Source organism: Coptis chinensis, chromosome 6 (assembly GCF_015680905.1).
Source record: "Coptis chinensis isolate HL-2020 chromosome 6, ASM1568090v1, whole genome shotgun sequence".
Taxonomy (NCBI): Eukaryota; Viridiplantae; Streptophyta; class Magnoliopsida; order Ranunculales; family Ranunculaceae; genus Coptis; species Coptis chinensis.
The window spans coordinates 15431686-15447538 of NC_141461.1; the positions used below are offsets into that span (position 1 = coordinate 15431686).

Sequence of the window (15853 nt, forward strand, 5' to 3'; positions counted from 1 at the left end):
AAAACATAGCCACTTGCTATATCAAAGATCCCAACTCTGGGTTTATTTACACATCTTTTCCCTTGCCCCAAGTACACTTTTCTTTGTTGAACAAGATGAAGAAGTGCATGTCAGACATTGTTTTCCCACTAGACATCATTGAAGATATACTCTCAAGACTCTCGGTCAGGTTTCTTTTAATATAGATTCTGTTTTCTAACTTTAACCCAACCCAACCCAACCCAACCCAATTAATTTTACCCCTTCTTTTATCTAGAGGTTTATTCTCCGAAGACCACACCACATTCAAATCAACTATGCTTGACTGTTATCTTTTGGTCAATACATGTAAAAGATTTCATTGCCGCTTTGCCTTTTTAATAGTTTTTCTTGCTTTCTCTCCCATAACTTTGGCCAATTAGTTTTATCTCCCCTCGGTTCTTTCATGAGAAATTTACTCCCAAGACTACAACACATCCAAGTCAACTGAGTTTGACCATGATATTTTTTGTCAGGACAAATGAAAAGACTTTAATGCCTTTTTCTAGGTATAATTACATAATTACCCTGTGAGTTTGGCAAAGACAAAATTCAAATTCAAATAATCTATGACACATGTCATGATATTGTGAACTCTATCCAACGGCTACCACATCCTTATCAAATGACATCCACACCCTTAACATTATCAAATTACACCACTACCATCACTGTAGCATTATCTTCTCCAAGCCATACACCACTACCACATAAGTCAACATTATCAAATTACACCACTACCATCACTGTAGCATTATCTTCTCCAAGCCATACACCACTACCACATAAAAAGACTTCATTGTCTTTTTACGGTTGGTTTTCTCCTAGTATACATATAGCTTTTAACAACCGTGAGGATAATTATGTAATTTCATAATGTTAAGGGTGTGGATATCATTTGATAAGGATTGGTGGTAGCCGTCGGATATAGTTCACAAGATCATGACATGTGTCCTAGATAATTTGAATTTGAATTTTGTCTTTGCCAAAGTAACAAAGTATTTATATAATTATACCTAGAAAAGGGCATTAGAGTTTTTTTATTTGTCTTGACCAAAAATATCACGGTCAAATTCAATTGACTTGGATGTGTTGTGGTATTGGTGGGTAAACCTCTAGATGAAAGAACTGGGGGGTAAAGCTAATTGGCCCAAATTATGGGGGGTAAACCTCTAGATAAAAGAATTGTGGGGGGGGGGGTAAAAGGGCAATGAAATCTTTTTACATGCATTGACCAAAAAGATAACAGTCAAGCATGGTTGACTTAGATATGGTGTGGTCTTGGGGGGGTAAACCTCTAGATGAATGAACTGGGGGGGGAGTGGTAAAGATAGAAAACTGTTTAAGATTTCAGTGTATCAAAATCTTGGCGTCTGTTACAAACTGACTCAAAGTTTGTAGAGGCGTACCTTAACGACTAAGAGAAAAATAAGAAGGGCCTCAAACTTATGGCGACTATTGATCAGATTTATTCATTAGACGGTAAAACATGTAACCATGGCGTGCTAGAGTGTTAGTCACCGTTTGTTGGACAGAATAAGTTTGTGAACATACCACTATTTGTTGGGGATTCTTGTAAGGACAAAATTTCAAAATAATAAATCCAAAACACCACTCTTATATCCAAAACACTCTCAAAGACAATAGTTGACTCTTGTCTGGAAAAGACAATAGTGTATGTACAAATGTTGGTGTATGCCACTTTAATAAGTGAACCAAAAGTGATATGCACCGACATTTGTGCATACTATTTTTTTTATGATGGCTGGGTATGCACTAGGGGTGGGAATTTGGCCCTAACAACCCTAACCTGTCCCTAAGCCCTATAAAACCCTCACAACTAAAGCCCTCACAGAATTTAGGGCAGGGCAAGGGCTAAGGTTCTAAAACATAGGCCCGACCCTAACCAAGCCCTAACTAAGTCCTAATCGGCCCTGTTTCACATTTTCACTATAAATACATATACTATAATTATCCAACTCTTTATTAAATATTTTCAATTAAAATAATATTGTCATTTGTAATTTATCACTTACACCCAAGGGTACTTTCAATAACTTGTCTTATATAATAAAAACTTGTCAACTTAGCAACCATGAAGAACAATGAGCACTAGCCTAATAAAAAATAAGACTTTATTCCTTTGATCATCAAGTCAAAGTCTAGAACTTATTATTCTCAATTTTTTTTTCCACTTACTTCTTATAAATTATATTTGTATTCACATCCAAGCCAAGTCTAGAACCAAAGGTTTCTTTTCCACACCATTAAAGCCGAAATCTGAGCGGACATTTGTAACATAGAAACCAAAAAACAACCTTTGTCAGAAAAATGGCATTTGTAATCTCAAACCTTTCTTCATCACTTGTTCAAAAGCCAATATTTTCATTTCCACATACAAAGCTTGAATCACTTTTAAATTAGAAGAAAGGTAATATTATATTTGTTTGAATCTATTATGGAAACAATTTATGATATTGGAAACGGTTTAACAACAACTTTCCGACCCTTAACCAAGGCTATTTTGTTTCTTTTTATATCTATTATTTCTTCCTTTAAAATGATAATATAATTATTTGTCTATGTATTTCAATATTAAATGTAATTTTAGTGAGGTTTGAATACAAGGAAGAACAAATTCGAACTCGATGTACTTGATTCATTAGATTGTGGATGCGCATTTTAAATTGTTGGACTTATCCAGGATTATTACTAGATTGGTGGGACTTTGAGTTTATAGATTATTGTATATTTTTGTAATATAAATGAGTTTTAAAACTGATGTAGTAAAAAGAAGAAAATATATAGGCCCGGCCCTAAAACCTTTAAAGAGGGCTTAGGGTAGGGTCAGGGATTGAGATTTAGACTTGTGACCCGGCCCGACCCGACCCTATATCGACTTTAGGGTCGGGCCAACCCAGTCTTAATATCTGAAGGGCTAGCCCGACCCGACCCATTGCCTACCCCTAGTATGCACTAGGGGTGTGCACGGGTCGGTTCGGGTCGATTTTAGGCCAAACCGACCATCGAACCGACATCTTCAGTTTGAACACAAGTACAACCGAAACCGAACCGACGTTAATCATCAACCGATCCGATCCGAACCGAAATATCGGGTCGATTTCGTCGATTTTGCCGGTTTTTTTAATTTCAAACCACAATATAAGGGAAAAAACGAAACAGATCCAAGTACCCAAACCATAAACGAATGAAAAGTGAAATGTTCATATATATTGAATTAAATCAAGTACAATATTTACACTAAATTTAAAAAAAAAACATAAACAATAAACATTTAAACCAAAAGAAAAACAAATTTTTTCATCTCAAATATGATATATGAAAGTAGATCTATGTAATTCTCATCATAGTTCGCCCTTAAATCTTCAAATCTTCAAACTTCAAATCTTCAAACGTAAATTTCTTCATTTTTTGTTTCTAACCATTCAAAACATAGAGATGTTATTGGGAAAGAGGAGGGAGTTGGAGTGGAGTGAGGAGAGGAGAAGTTGGTGATTTGCTGATGTTGAGAGAAGTGGGCGGCTTGGTGAGAGAGAGGAAGAAATAAAACTAGGGTAAAAGAGAATGAAACAAAATTAGGTTTATTTTTCTTTTATACTAGATCCAACGGCTCAAGATTACATTTCGCATCTAAGTGTTAAAAATACAAGCTTTTAATAAACCTAATTAAAATTTCGGTTCGGGTCAGTTATCTCGATTTTCAAGTGTGTTAAACCGAGGAGGTCCGATTCTGCACAAATAACCGATCGAAACCGCTCAAATCGGGTCGAGTCGGTCGGGTTAGTCGATTCTTTCGGTTTTTTGCACACTCCTAGTATGCATAGATGTCGGCATAGAAAGGTAAAATTGGAAAGAGCGAAAAAAAAAAAAAAGTCAAGTTTGTATTTATTAATAATTAAAACGTAAAATATGAGTTTTATAGTAGTGATAAGCCAAAAAATATCCTTATCAGTTTCAAAACTCTTATACTGCCATTAAAATTGGAAAGCGGGCTTTTAGCTTTATTTCTTGGTTTTTGTCGTGGACTAGAATGCGTAGGTGCATATGGAATCCTTCTACTAGTGAATACAAGATTTTACCAAATGCTCGTCCAGCCGCCAAAACTGTCAATAGAATAAAAACGGTTTTGGTTACAATGCAATTACTAAGGATTACCAGGTCGTACGTGTTGAGAGTGTTTACAACCAGTTTTTTTTTTTTTTTTTTTTTTTGTAAAATGCATTCTATTTATTCAATTACCTAAAGGTACGAAAAGTACAAGTAGCAGCCGAGTCATTTAACAAAGGACTATTTACAGAGTTAGGTGGACTATCACACCAAACAGAGGTAACACCCAATTGCATATGTGAAAGTGTATTGGGCAAGTTTTCTCGAGTAACCATGGGATTCGACCACCAAGTTTGATTTGATGCCTGATTAGATCCCAATTTTGCGAAAAAATCAGCCACACAATTTCCTTCCCGATATGTCCAGTAGAGTTTAGAAGTGGAATTTTCTGCAAGCAAGTCTTGTATATCCAAAACAATGGCTTTGATGTCCATAGAAATTTGTTGTGCTTCAGTCTTCACAAGATTGTAGATAACCTGAGAATCAGTTTCAAATTCAACATTGCCCAATTCCATCTGCTTAGCCAACTACAAACTAGTCCTCAATGCAAGAGCTTCAGCTCTTGAAGTAGAAGCTTGCCTGAGTGGAGTAGCAAAACCCATAACGAATTGCCCAAATACATCTCTAAAACACCTCCAGCACTGTGGGTCCTGGGTTTCAAGTGAAAAGCCATCAATGTTGAATTTAAAGTAATTAGGACTTGGTGATTTCCAACATATAGGAACGAAGATAAGCGTATTGGAGCCATCGATCTCAACTTCTTAGTAGTATACACTTCTAACAACTCGGTGAGTTAATCTATGAACCCAACGAATCAAGGCAAACCAGATTTTGTGGACTGTGGTATCTTTGAAATCTATATTTATTCCACTCTAACAATATAGTCCACATAGTAAGCGTAAAAAGTCTTTGAAGTAATTTATGTTCGCTTTACTATTGATAGTCAATAAGATATCTGTTAGCCGTAATCAAAGAGAGTCCTTCCTTGCGCCATTAATAGCTTCAGCAAAGTTAAGACCAAACCAAACAACTCTTGAAAAAGAACAATTATCAAATAGATGTACCTGAGATTCAGAAGCCTGTGCACATAAATAGCATGTTGGATCAACTATGAAAGATTTAGTTGCTAGGAAATCTGATGTAGGAATGACTCCATGTACGGGTTGCCATAAGAAGAATCTCATATTATAAGGCACTGGGAGAGACCAAATTTTCCTATATAAAGAGGCATGCAGATCTACTTCAGGTTGTAAATATTCCATTACTTTGGCATATGCACTTTTCACAGTGTAAATACCGTGTTTATTAGGCGCCCAAAATATAGAGTCTTCATGAGGATGGATACGGAGAGAAATAGATAATATTCTCTCAACATATATAGGTGGCCAATACATAGAAAGTAGATCAACATTCCGGCAAGAATCGGGTCGATAAAATCTGAAACCCTATCAAGGTGGCATCCTTCGGGTTATGGTGCGTAGAGGTAAAGTAAAAATGGAGTATCAGGAACCCATGAATTCAACCATGCTCTAACCGAAATCCCATTGCCAATGTTCCATCTCAACCCATAAGCTAGAAGATGCTTTAACTTGAAAGAGACTTCCACACCGTGAGATGCATTTTTGGGCATTTAGCTCTTAGAAATTTGGTAGAAGGAAAATGCTTGGCTTTCATAATGCGAAGCCCATAAAGAAGATGGTTGTAATAGTGACCAAACATGCTTACCCAATAAGGCCACATTCGAACTTCCAAATCTTTGGCCTAGTCCTACAGGCGAAAAAGGCTTGCAAACTAGATCCCAAAGCTTAAATAGTGCATCTTCCGTCGGTCATTGTCATGACCCCAAAGAAATTTCTTCTATACCTATCCAAAATCTCAATAACTTGAACAGGAAGTCTCACACAAGTCATTATATGAGTGGGTAAATCAGACAAAACAGAGTTTGTAAGACTTACTCTACCAACTTTTGATAACAAGGCTGATTTCCACCCGGCCAATCTGTTATGAAATCGTTGAAAAGGCGGAGAAAAAAATTCCAGAGATGCTCTTCCCAGAATTGATGGAACTCCTAAATAATTAGGAAATGTTGTAGTACACTTAGGGTGTGTTTGTTATGATGGAAACACTATGGAAAGGAAAGGAAAATAAGAGTGGTCCACCTTTTCCATAGTTTTTAAGGCGTTTGTTTACCCATGGAAAGGAAATGGGCTTTTTCATATGGAAACAAATGGAAAAGGTTTTGTGTATTTAGTTAACCCCTGAAAATTTTGTGGAAAGGAAAGGAAAGGAAATAGATAAATAGGAACTTACTACTAATACACTCCACTCAACAATACAATTATTCCTTTCCATAACTTTTGCAAACAAACATGATTATTCATTTTCCCAGTTTACCAAACACATACCATTTAAAATTATTTCCTTTCCATTCCATTCCATAGTGGACCACCCATTTTATTTCATTTCCTTTCCATGAGTTAAAATTTAACAAACACACCCTTAACCTTGTATGTGTCATGTAGAACAGAACTAAAACAGCTTGGCATACCCTTATTGTGAATTAGTTGAGACTTAGAGAGGTTAATCTGTTGACCAGAAGTAGTACAATATGACTGAAGAGCCTCTTTCAAAATAATGGCTTCATTAATATCAGCCTTGGCAAAAACCAATAAATCATCGGCATACATCAAATGAGATAGTGGATTACTCTGTTTTGACAATTTGAGCCCTCTGACCTGATTTGTGTCCAAGAGATCATGCAGCTTCAAAGATATAACTTCGGCACACAGAATAAATATATACGGTGACAAAGGGTCACCTTGCCTGATTCCGCAAGAGGATTTGATATAGCCTGATGGGGAGCCATTGACCATGACAGAAAAAGTAGGAGTAGAGATGCAAAACATAACTCTCTGCACCCACTGTTCATTAAAGCCAAATCTCATCAACGCCTCTTTGATAAAACACCATTCGATTCGATCATAAGCCTTTTGCATATCTAGCTTTAAAGCATATAAATTATGTTTTCTGTTTGTCTTGCTTCTGATATGGTGAAAAGCTTCATGAGCCAAAAGAACATTATCATGAATAAGTCGCCCAGGTAGGAAAGCACTTTGGTTAGGACTAATAAGAGAGGTTAGGAGAGGCCTCATCCTATTAACCATGATCTTGGATATAATCCTGTAGGTGACATTTGTGAGACTAATTGGCCGAAAATGTTCCGCCAAAGAAGGACGATTAATCTTTGGGATCAACACAATAAAAGTATGATTAAGCTCTAAAGTAAAAGTACCATGCTGGAAGAAATTTTTCACCATCGATCTTCAGCTATTCGGAAGTAACAATTTATACTCTTGGAGAAAGGATCAGTGGAGAAGGATTAAAAAAGCCAAATATCTAATTTGTCATGGACAGAAAGGAGTACTTGCTAATGGTTCACTTCATTGTTTAGGAAGTAATCGATGCTACACCATGAACGGGAATCATTCCTTTCGACATGGGAAAAGAAAGTTTCACAGAGGTGAAACAGATAGAGGATAGCGTAAACGGTCTAGTTCAGTTAAATGAGCTAACCTACAATTTTGACAACTACGTTGAAATATGGGTGATGAAGGAATATGGTGTGATGGGAAGGTACGTGACATGTACCCGTTGTGCGTTGTGCTTTGCAAATGACAATAAAGCATTTCGCGTCAAAGAGGTTCCAAGATGGGCACTAACAGAGTCTTGTTACTCTGCGTTGTTGACGGGAGCTTGAAGGGAAAATACACGCAAGGAAGAAAACTGTATATGCGCATCTTCTTCAAAGAAAACTGCTTCACTGCATTTATATTCTTATTAGTACTTACTCTGATCATGTATTCTCTCTAGCTTTTCTCCAAACTCTTGTTTAACTTGTTTGGTTAACGCCAAATGCCACTGGCATTCAGGAATTAACACAACTACAAGTACCTGTTCGGCTGTTCCCTATAAAGGGCGAATAAGATGATCCAGTCAGTCAGTTGAGTAGGAGGCTAGGAGCCTCGCAACATTCTTGTGATTAGAGCATTAGACAACAAATTATTAGCTTCACTAATTTCCATTCCAAAATGACCTCTGAATGCCCTTGTTGTTAAAGAACGGGTGTGCAAGGGCTTCTCGAATCTCAGTCCTACTTCCCGCCTTCTGGCTTTTGTCTGCACACCGCTAAAATTTTTGATGACAACAAATTAAAAGCTTCCCAATGCTGAATGCTAAACAAGCAATGTCCCTCAAACTTAGGCTTCTCTACCTCGTCTGTGATAACAGCATTCACTATACCTATGAAGAGGTCTGATCAAAATAGAGGACTACTTGCTCAAGGAAAGATCCCAACTCCTTTATTTAAACATCTTTTCCTCCAAATATAGTGCAATGTCCTATCTGAACGAGTACCAACTTAAGGTAATTGAAGAAGAACACAATGAAGAAGGGCAAGTCGGACAATAATGTTCTCCCGCCTGAAATCCATTGAAGATATACTCTCAAGACTGCCCAGTCAAGTCTCTTTTTCGATTCAGGTGTGTATCAAAATCTTGGCATGATTTACAAACCGGCCCCAAAGTTCATCGCGGCACACCTTAATCAATCAATGAAAAATAAGAAAGACCTCAAACTTATGGCCACTGTTAGTAAGATCTATTCACTAGACGGTAAAGCATATGACCATAGAGTTCTAAAGAAACGTCATCCTTTGACGGAATTCCAGGTCGTATGTGGTTCTTGTCATGGACTGCTATGCTTAGCCAGCTTATACGATTCGTATATGTGCATATGCTTATGGAATCCGTCTACTAGAAAATACAAGGATTTTACGAGATATGTATAATCGAAAAATATCAAATTATGAAAACATCCATGGGTACTTGTTAATGGTTCACTTCATTGGTTGGCAAGTATCAGTGGCACACCAGGAACAAAAATCATTGCTTTCAACATAGTGAGTGAAAGTTTTAACGAGGTGAGAAGATGGGCAGCTTTGCATCATCTACAATTATAGCAACTACGTGGAACTATGGGTTATGAAGAAATATGGCGTGACGGAATCATTGACCATGATAGTTAGCATCAATGAACATACCATGATAGTTAGCATCAATGAATATGTACTAATTCCGATTTTTTTCCAAATCAATTTTCAAGACATTATTCGGTTATGAGTATTCCTTCTTATTTTTCTTCAAATTCTCGTTTTAACTTCAAGAAAATGGATGTTATTCCCATTCCAACTGTCAGTTTCAACATATTGAATTTGTACTATACATATACATATATTGATATCGTTTGTGTTCCTACTGAGATGGTGTAAGCAACAGACGGATTTATCCAAAATTCAAAACTAAAGACTTGATTTAGAGAATGAAAAAAAACATAGATGGTCTTAAAATGCAGGTGGTTCTCAAATTACAAATCAGCTATCACAATAGAAACTAGTTACTTACACAAACTTGTTAACCAGGAAGATTCCTTAATGAAAAAGATTTTTTGTCCCCAGTATAGTAGAAAAGGACACCATAATACAAGGTGCAAAATTTCAGGACTGTTTATCTCCGTACCGGTGGTACACCTCTACCAGGGGGAGCCCCACGACCAGCAGCCTGCGCCTGCAAAAGGAAAAATAAAAACATAAATGTCTCTGAAGAAAAAATTATGTTTTCTTCAAGACTTTGAAAGAGAAATAAATTTGTTTTTCCACATCAGTTCCAAAGAGGGATTTCAGGCTCCCCATTTATAGTAAAACTGTAAATAAAAGTAACAGTTCAAATGGAGAGAAGAAATTTTAAAAAAAAAACATACTCTAGCCTTCATTGCCACAGCACGACCACGACCAACTCCAAGAGCTGAACCCTTACCCTAAAAGAGGCCAAGAAAAAGCAAAATAAATCACACCAGAACTTCAGTATTCAAAATTAAAAATGATGAACGCATGGCAAACTTACCTTGATTTTAGCATCCAGGCGTTTGAACATTGGAGCATGTTTGAGCATATCAGGAATGACCATGAACCTTATTTATCAATATTTCAATGGGATCAGTCAACTAACAATTGCCACAAATATATTAAATACACAACAAATTATAATAGCACATTGTAAATCCAAAACAGACAAGCTCATGTGTTTACCTAACTTTGCTTCCTCGGATGAAAACATGCTCAAGTTGTGTGGTCTTCCCATCCTTCATGTAAAAAAAACTTATGTCAATCAAAACAGCAATGCCAGATACTAATGAGTGAAGATAAGCTGCATTATTAAACCCATGAAACAACAATCATAGTATAAGGCGATTCAGTGATTTCTATTTGTGAAGTCTTTACTTTTTGTACCAATCCTATACAGTATGCTAATAGCAACAGATTAGAAATGAAAAAGAACCAAGTTACATTGACACAGATACGTGTGTCTGCGTCTGACACGGATACGAAGTGAACTATAAAAAATTGAGGTATTTGGTATATAGCACACAATGTGTCCGACAGACACGTGGATATGTATCCAACACGGATTAAATTTGAAATATGGCGAGTCCATGTAAAATAGAAAAAACAATTATATATGATAAACAATTCTTAATCTTTTCAGCAATTCCTAAATCTAGATTCATACAAATGTGAGGTTAAATGACAGGAAGAAGATCCACTGGTAATTTACAAGCTTAAGGCCTCTTTGTTAAACATGTACACATGAGACACTTTTGAAGCATGAAAACATGTCACATGCTCATCTGTACATGTGCAAAATTAGCATCAACTTAAAAAGCTGTTTCAAAATATAGGTAAGAAATAAAACGAGAAAAAGGGACAGGCAGAAGCAGTTTAAGTTTTTAAGGGAATGAATAATAATTTATTTTTTTCTTCTTCAAACTAGACTTTGAATGTTATCAACAATACAATTCAATCTAGCACAATCAACACTCCCTTCCCTCTTTCAAATTGGTTTCCTTCTATTATATATTTCCTTAAGTTTCCAAAACAGGCTATGGAAAAGAAAGTAAACTATCAAAAGAATTAAAGAGACGAGAAAATTAGTACCTTAGCAGTGAAAGTGATGTTTTCGAGCTGGCAATTCCAATTATCTTCGCATTCAATCATACTACCTCTATAAAGTTCACCACTTTTCAACTCAACAGTTACGATGTGTCCAGCTGCTTCGTGAAGTAACTTCACTGGTATTCCTAAGCTTCTACTCATTTTCACTACTGATCTCTTTTCTTGCAAACCCTAAAAACCTTTTCTTCTTCTCTCTCACTTTCGGCTTTTCTTAATATAAGAAGAAACTGGATCGGTTCAAGCCCACCCACATATGGGCTTTTGTTTTTACTTTACTCCAGTCCTCAAAATTCAGTCCAATGCTACTAGTGCACTTCCCAATTCCTATCTCTAAAACCATTGGACTCAACCATGAGTTTTGCTTATTTTAAGTTGTTATACAGCTAATCTTTAGCAGTATGACAGCAATTCAAAGTTCTTCATTTTTTATTTTATTTTTTTTTTTTGACAAAAGAATATATTTTTTTTTAATTTCCAAAATAAATAATACAAAGGATATGGAGGTCAAGCGCACAACAAATTGAGCTACAATGGATATAGATATATTCTAGATTCTATATTGATGCACACACGTTGTGCGTTTTGCTTAAAACTATAAGGATAATATCGTCAATCTCTACTAAAAAAAACAAGGGTAAAATTGTTAAAACAAAACCAAAAGATTTAGAGATACACAAAAAAAAAAATTATCACTGTTGCAGGACTGTAGATGAGGGTCACGGATTTTAAAATAGATGAGTCCGTCATATAAACTCCACCACATAAAGTAGATTTATAAAATGAATTCAGGGTTGATTTTTGGTGAAGATAGTTTTCTCATAATGGAGAATCTTTCTACAAAAAATCAACCCAAACAAAAATGTTTAACATTATCAAAAGTTGTTTTGATATTTGAAAAATCTAGACTGTTGGATAATTTTATAACATTATAAGCAAATTTTGATACGTCTAGACATTTTCAAATGTGCTGATTTTTTCTAAAGATAATCTATATTGTGGGGAGAACATCTCCACCAAAAATCAACTTCTAATTCATTGTTTTTCATGGTGGAGTTTTTTTGGAGTTCGTATAAGTGGAGCTCATATAACGGGCAGGTATATCCTTATATATATATTATAGCTATACCCTCTTGGCTCTATTTTTTTAGCCTTCACAGAGTCTCCAATATTTGCTAAACACATGGGCTAATTCCAAAAAAAATATGAGACTTTTAAAGATTAGATGCACATGCAAGCATTAAACTAATAAACTAATCTTAAAAATTAATTAATGGACAATCAGAATATTGATACAACTACATTAAACTAACACCAACAAATAATTGTCGGAAAATCGGAAACTGGGTGCAAATGCATTGAACTAACCCTCAGAGATTAAATTATCGGGAAATCGGAAACTGGATGCAACTGTATTGAACTAACCTAAAAAAATAACTAAATTGCAAAAAACAATATTTTCAACCAAAAACGATTTTTCTAAAATCCTTACGCCACAAAGAATAGTTTCCACACTAATCTCAGGTGAAGTTTAACATAACAGAGTTTCTTTCTAGAAAATGATAATGAAACTACGAAAGAACAAATGAAAAAATGAATTAAGTTGCTTGAACATTTACTTTATGCATTTGTTAACCACACATGTGACTGAGAAAAAAGAAAAAAATAAATAAATTAATCATAAAATAGGTAATAGTGTACACAAAAAACAAATAAAATTATATTGTATGCACTATATATATGGGCCTAACAAATAAAGTTGAATCAATTTGAAGTGTAAAATTTAGTCATAGTTAAGGATTTCAAAACCACACCACAATAATTCTGACATATTCTAATTAAATTTATGAATTTGATAATTTCCAATTTTAGCGGAATAACGAGATTCAGTTAAAATGGACATTGGCTTAAATAAATTATATAACTATTGATTTAGTTAAAATAGACGTTAGGCTTAAATAAATTATATACCAAACCAAACCAAAACAAATTACATATGGAAAATTAAATTATACAAAAAATAACATCACAAAATATATAATAGCAATTGGGAAAAAAAAACCAATAATAACAAATATTTTCAAATATATATAATACTGTATGAAACTAACGTCAAAGAACAATTAACGAAAAACAGAAAACTAGATACAAATGCATCGAACTAACCTCAAATAATATTTAACGAAAAATCGGAAATTGGATACACATGCAAGTATTAAACTAATCTTAAAAATTAATTAATGGACAATCAGAATATTGATACAACTGCATTAAACTAGTCTCAAAGAATAATTATGGGAAATCAAAACTTGAATGCAAATACATCAAACTAACACCAACAAATCATTGTCGAGAAATCGGAAACTGGATGCAAATGCATTGAACTAACCATCAGAGATTAAATTACTGGGAAATCAAAAACTGGATGCAACTGTATTGAACTAACCTAAAAAAAATAACTATAAATTGGAAACAGGATGCAAATGCGTGAAACTAATCTTTACAAATAATTAACGGGAAATCGGAAACTGGATGCAACTACACTGAACTAATTTCAAAAAATAAATTTGATGCAAATGCATTAAACTAACCTCAAGAAATAATTAACAGAAAATTGGAAATTGGATGCAAATTCATTGAACTAACCTCAAACAATAATTAACGGGAAATCAAAAACTAGATGCAAATACAACCTCATCGAATAATAATAAAGAAATCGAACCGGCGGATGCAAATATATTAAACTAATCTCAAAAAATGATTAACGGGAAATCGAAAACTGGATGCAAATACATTGAACTGAGCTCGAAGAATAATTAGCATGAAATTGGAAATTGGATGCAAATGCATTAAACTATAACAAATAATAATTAACAAGAAATCGGAAACGGGATGCAACATTGAACTAACCTCAAAAAATAAATAACAGAAAATCAGAAACTGGATGCAAATGCATTGAACTAACCTCAAAATATAGTTGTGTTATATGTTGTGGGAATGTCTCGATAAGTATAGTTTTGCATTTAAAACAGTGTTTATCTTATCTTTTTTCGTATAATTGGGAACACCTTGCTATTCAAGTAGCTTCAATATGAACTTCATCTTATTAGACAATTTTACAAAACTTCAATCAAACTTCAATTATTAAACAACAAATGAAGTTGAAGGGTTTTACTAATGGTGAGTTATTTTTTTTTTAATAAAGAGTATGTGAGGTTTTCATGTTATAAGAAATTTGGATGAGTGAGCAATATAATATATGTATATAATAGTTATGCATATATAGTTGCATATATTTTACAGAATAATTAATATGACAGGACTCGTTCGTAGATAATCTTTGAAGATCCCACATAGTGAGTCAGGTATATAATTTAAAGAATAATTAACGGAAAATCGGGAACTGGATAATCTTTGATGATCCAATATAGTAAATCAAACATAATTTATTTTTATGTCATGTTTGCAAGGACACTACAGATGGATAAGTAGAAAGTTGGTATTACACACCACATTGGATAATTAAAAGGAAATCGAAAACTGGATTCAAATACATTGAACTGAGCTCAAAGAGTAATTAACGGGAAATCGAAAACTTTATGCAAATGCAATAAACTAAACTCAAAAATTAATTAATTAGAAATCGGAAACTGGATGCAACTGTATTAAACTAACGTCAGAGAATAACTAATGGGAAATTAGAAATTGGATGCAAATCCTTGAAAAATATTTAATGGTAAATCGGAAACGGTATGCAAAAATGCATCAAACAAACCTCAAATAATAATTAACGATAAATCAGAAACTAGATGCAAATGCATTAAACTAACCTCAAAATATAATTAACAGAAAATCAAAAACCAAATGCAACTGCATTAAACTAACCTCATAGAATAATTGACGGGAAATCAGAAACTACATGCAAATGCATTAAAATAACCTCAAAGAATAGTTAATGGGAAATCAGAAACCGGATGAAATTGCATCGAACTAATTAAAACCTCAAAGCATAAATAATCATAAATCATAAATTAGATGCAGATGTATTGAACTAACCTCAAAGAGTTATTAATGAAAAAATCAAAACCGAATGCAAATGTAATGAACTAATCTAAAGACTAATTAACTAATATAGAAACATAAAAAAATGGATGCAAATGCATTGAACTAATGTCACACCCCGAATTTCAACAGAATTCGGAAAAACAATATTTGTTCCCAACTCTTCGATCTACGAGATGTGACGCACTCTCAACTCCCAAAAACCCATAAACAGTTTAAATATGCGGATAATTAAAAACCAATAAAAATTTTAACTTAAACAAAAGTCATCTTCATTACAAAAATTTACAAATAAGATTAGGTTACAAATCTCTTTTCAATAATTCTTTATTTAAATTTACAAATGAAAATACAAATAACCTTATCTCAACTGAAAATCTATATCACCTCAAGGGAAAACAAAACATATCCTGAAATGCAACGCTAATGCAAACCACAAGCAGCAACCAACCTTCTTCAACACTAAACATGTCAAGACTTATCAACTATGTTCATTTAATGAACACACCGATAAGCAAACATGCAACGGGTCAAGACATTATAAAAATTTGGTGTGAGTAAATTCTAAAATACAATATATAC

At 34.2% G+C, this 15853-nt stretch overlaps 1 protein-coding gene and 1 long non-coding RNA gene across 2 annotated transcripts in view; one reads left to right on the forward strand and one right to left on the reverse strand.

Moving 5' to 3' along the window:
* Positions 1–15853, forward strand: part of LOC147491704 (uncharacterized) — an 82182-nt gene that overhangs the window by 31799 nt on the left and 34530 nt on the right. The gene's annotated exons all lie outside the window — the stretch shown is intronic.
* On the reverse strand, positions 9485–11456 carry LOC147491706 (small nuclear ribonucleoprotein SmD3b-like). Its single transcript, XM_086568662.1, has 5 exons — positions 11195–11456; positions 10289–10341; positions 10104–10170; positions 9961–10017; positions 9485–9767 (listed from the first exon to the last, which is right to left on the reverse strand). Exons 1-5 carry the CDS (start codon positions 11351–11353, stop codon positions 9708–9710), a joined length of 396 nt encoding a protein of 131 aa, XP_086424788.1. The 5' UTR covers positions 11354–11456; the 3' UTR covers positions 9485–9707.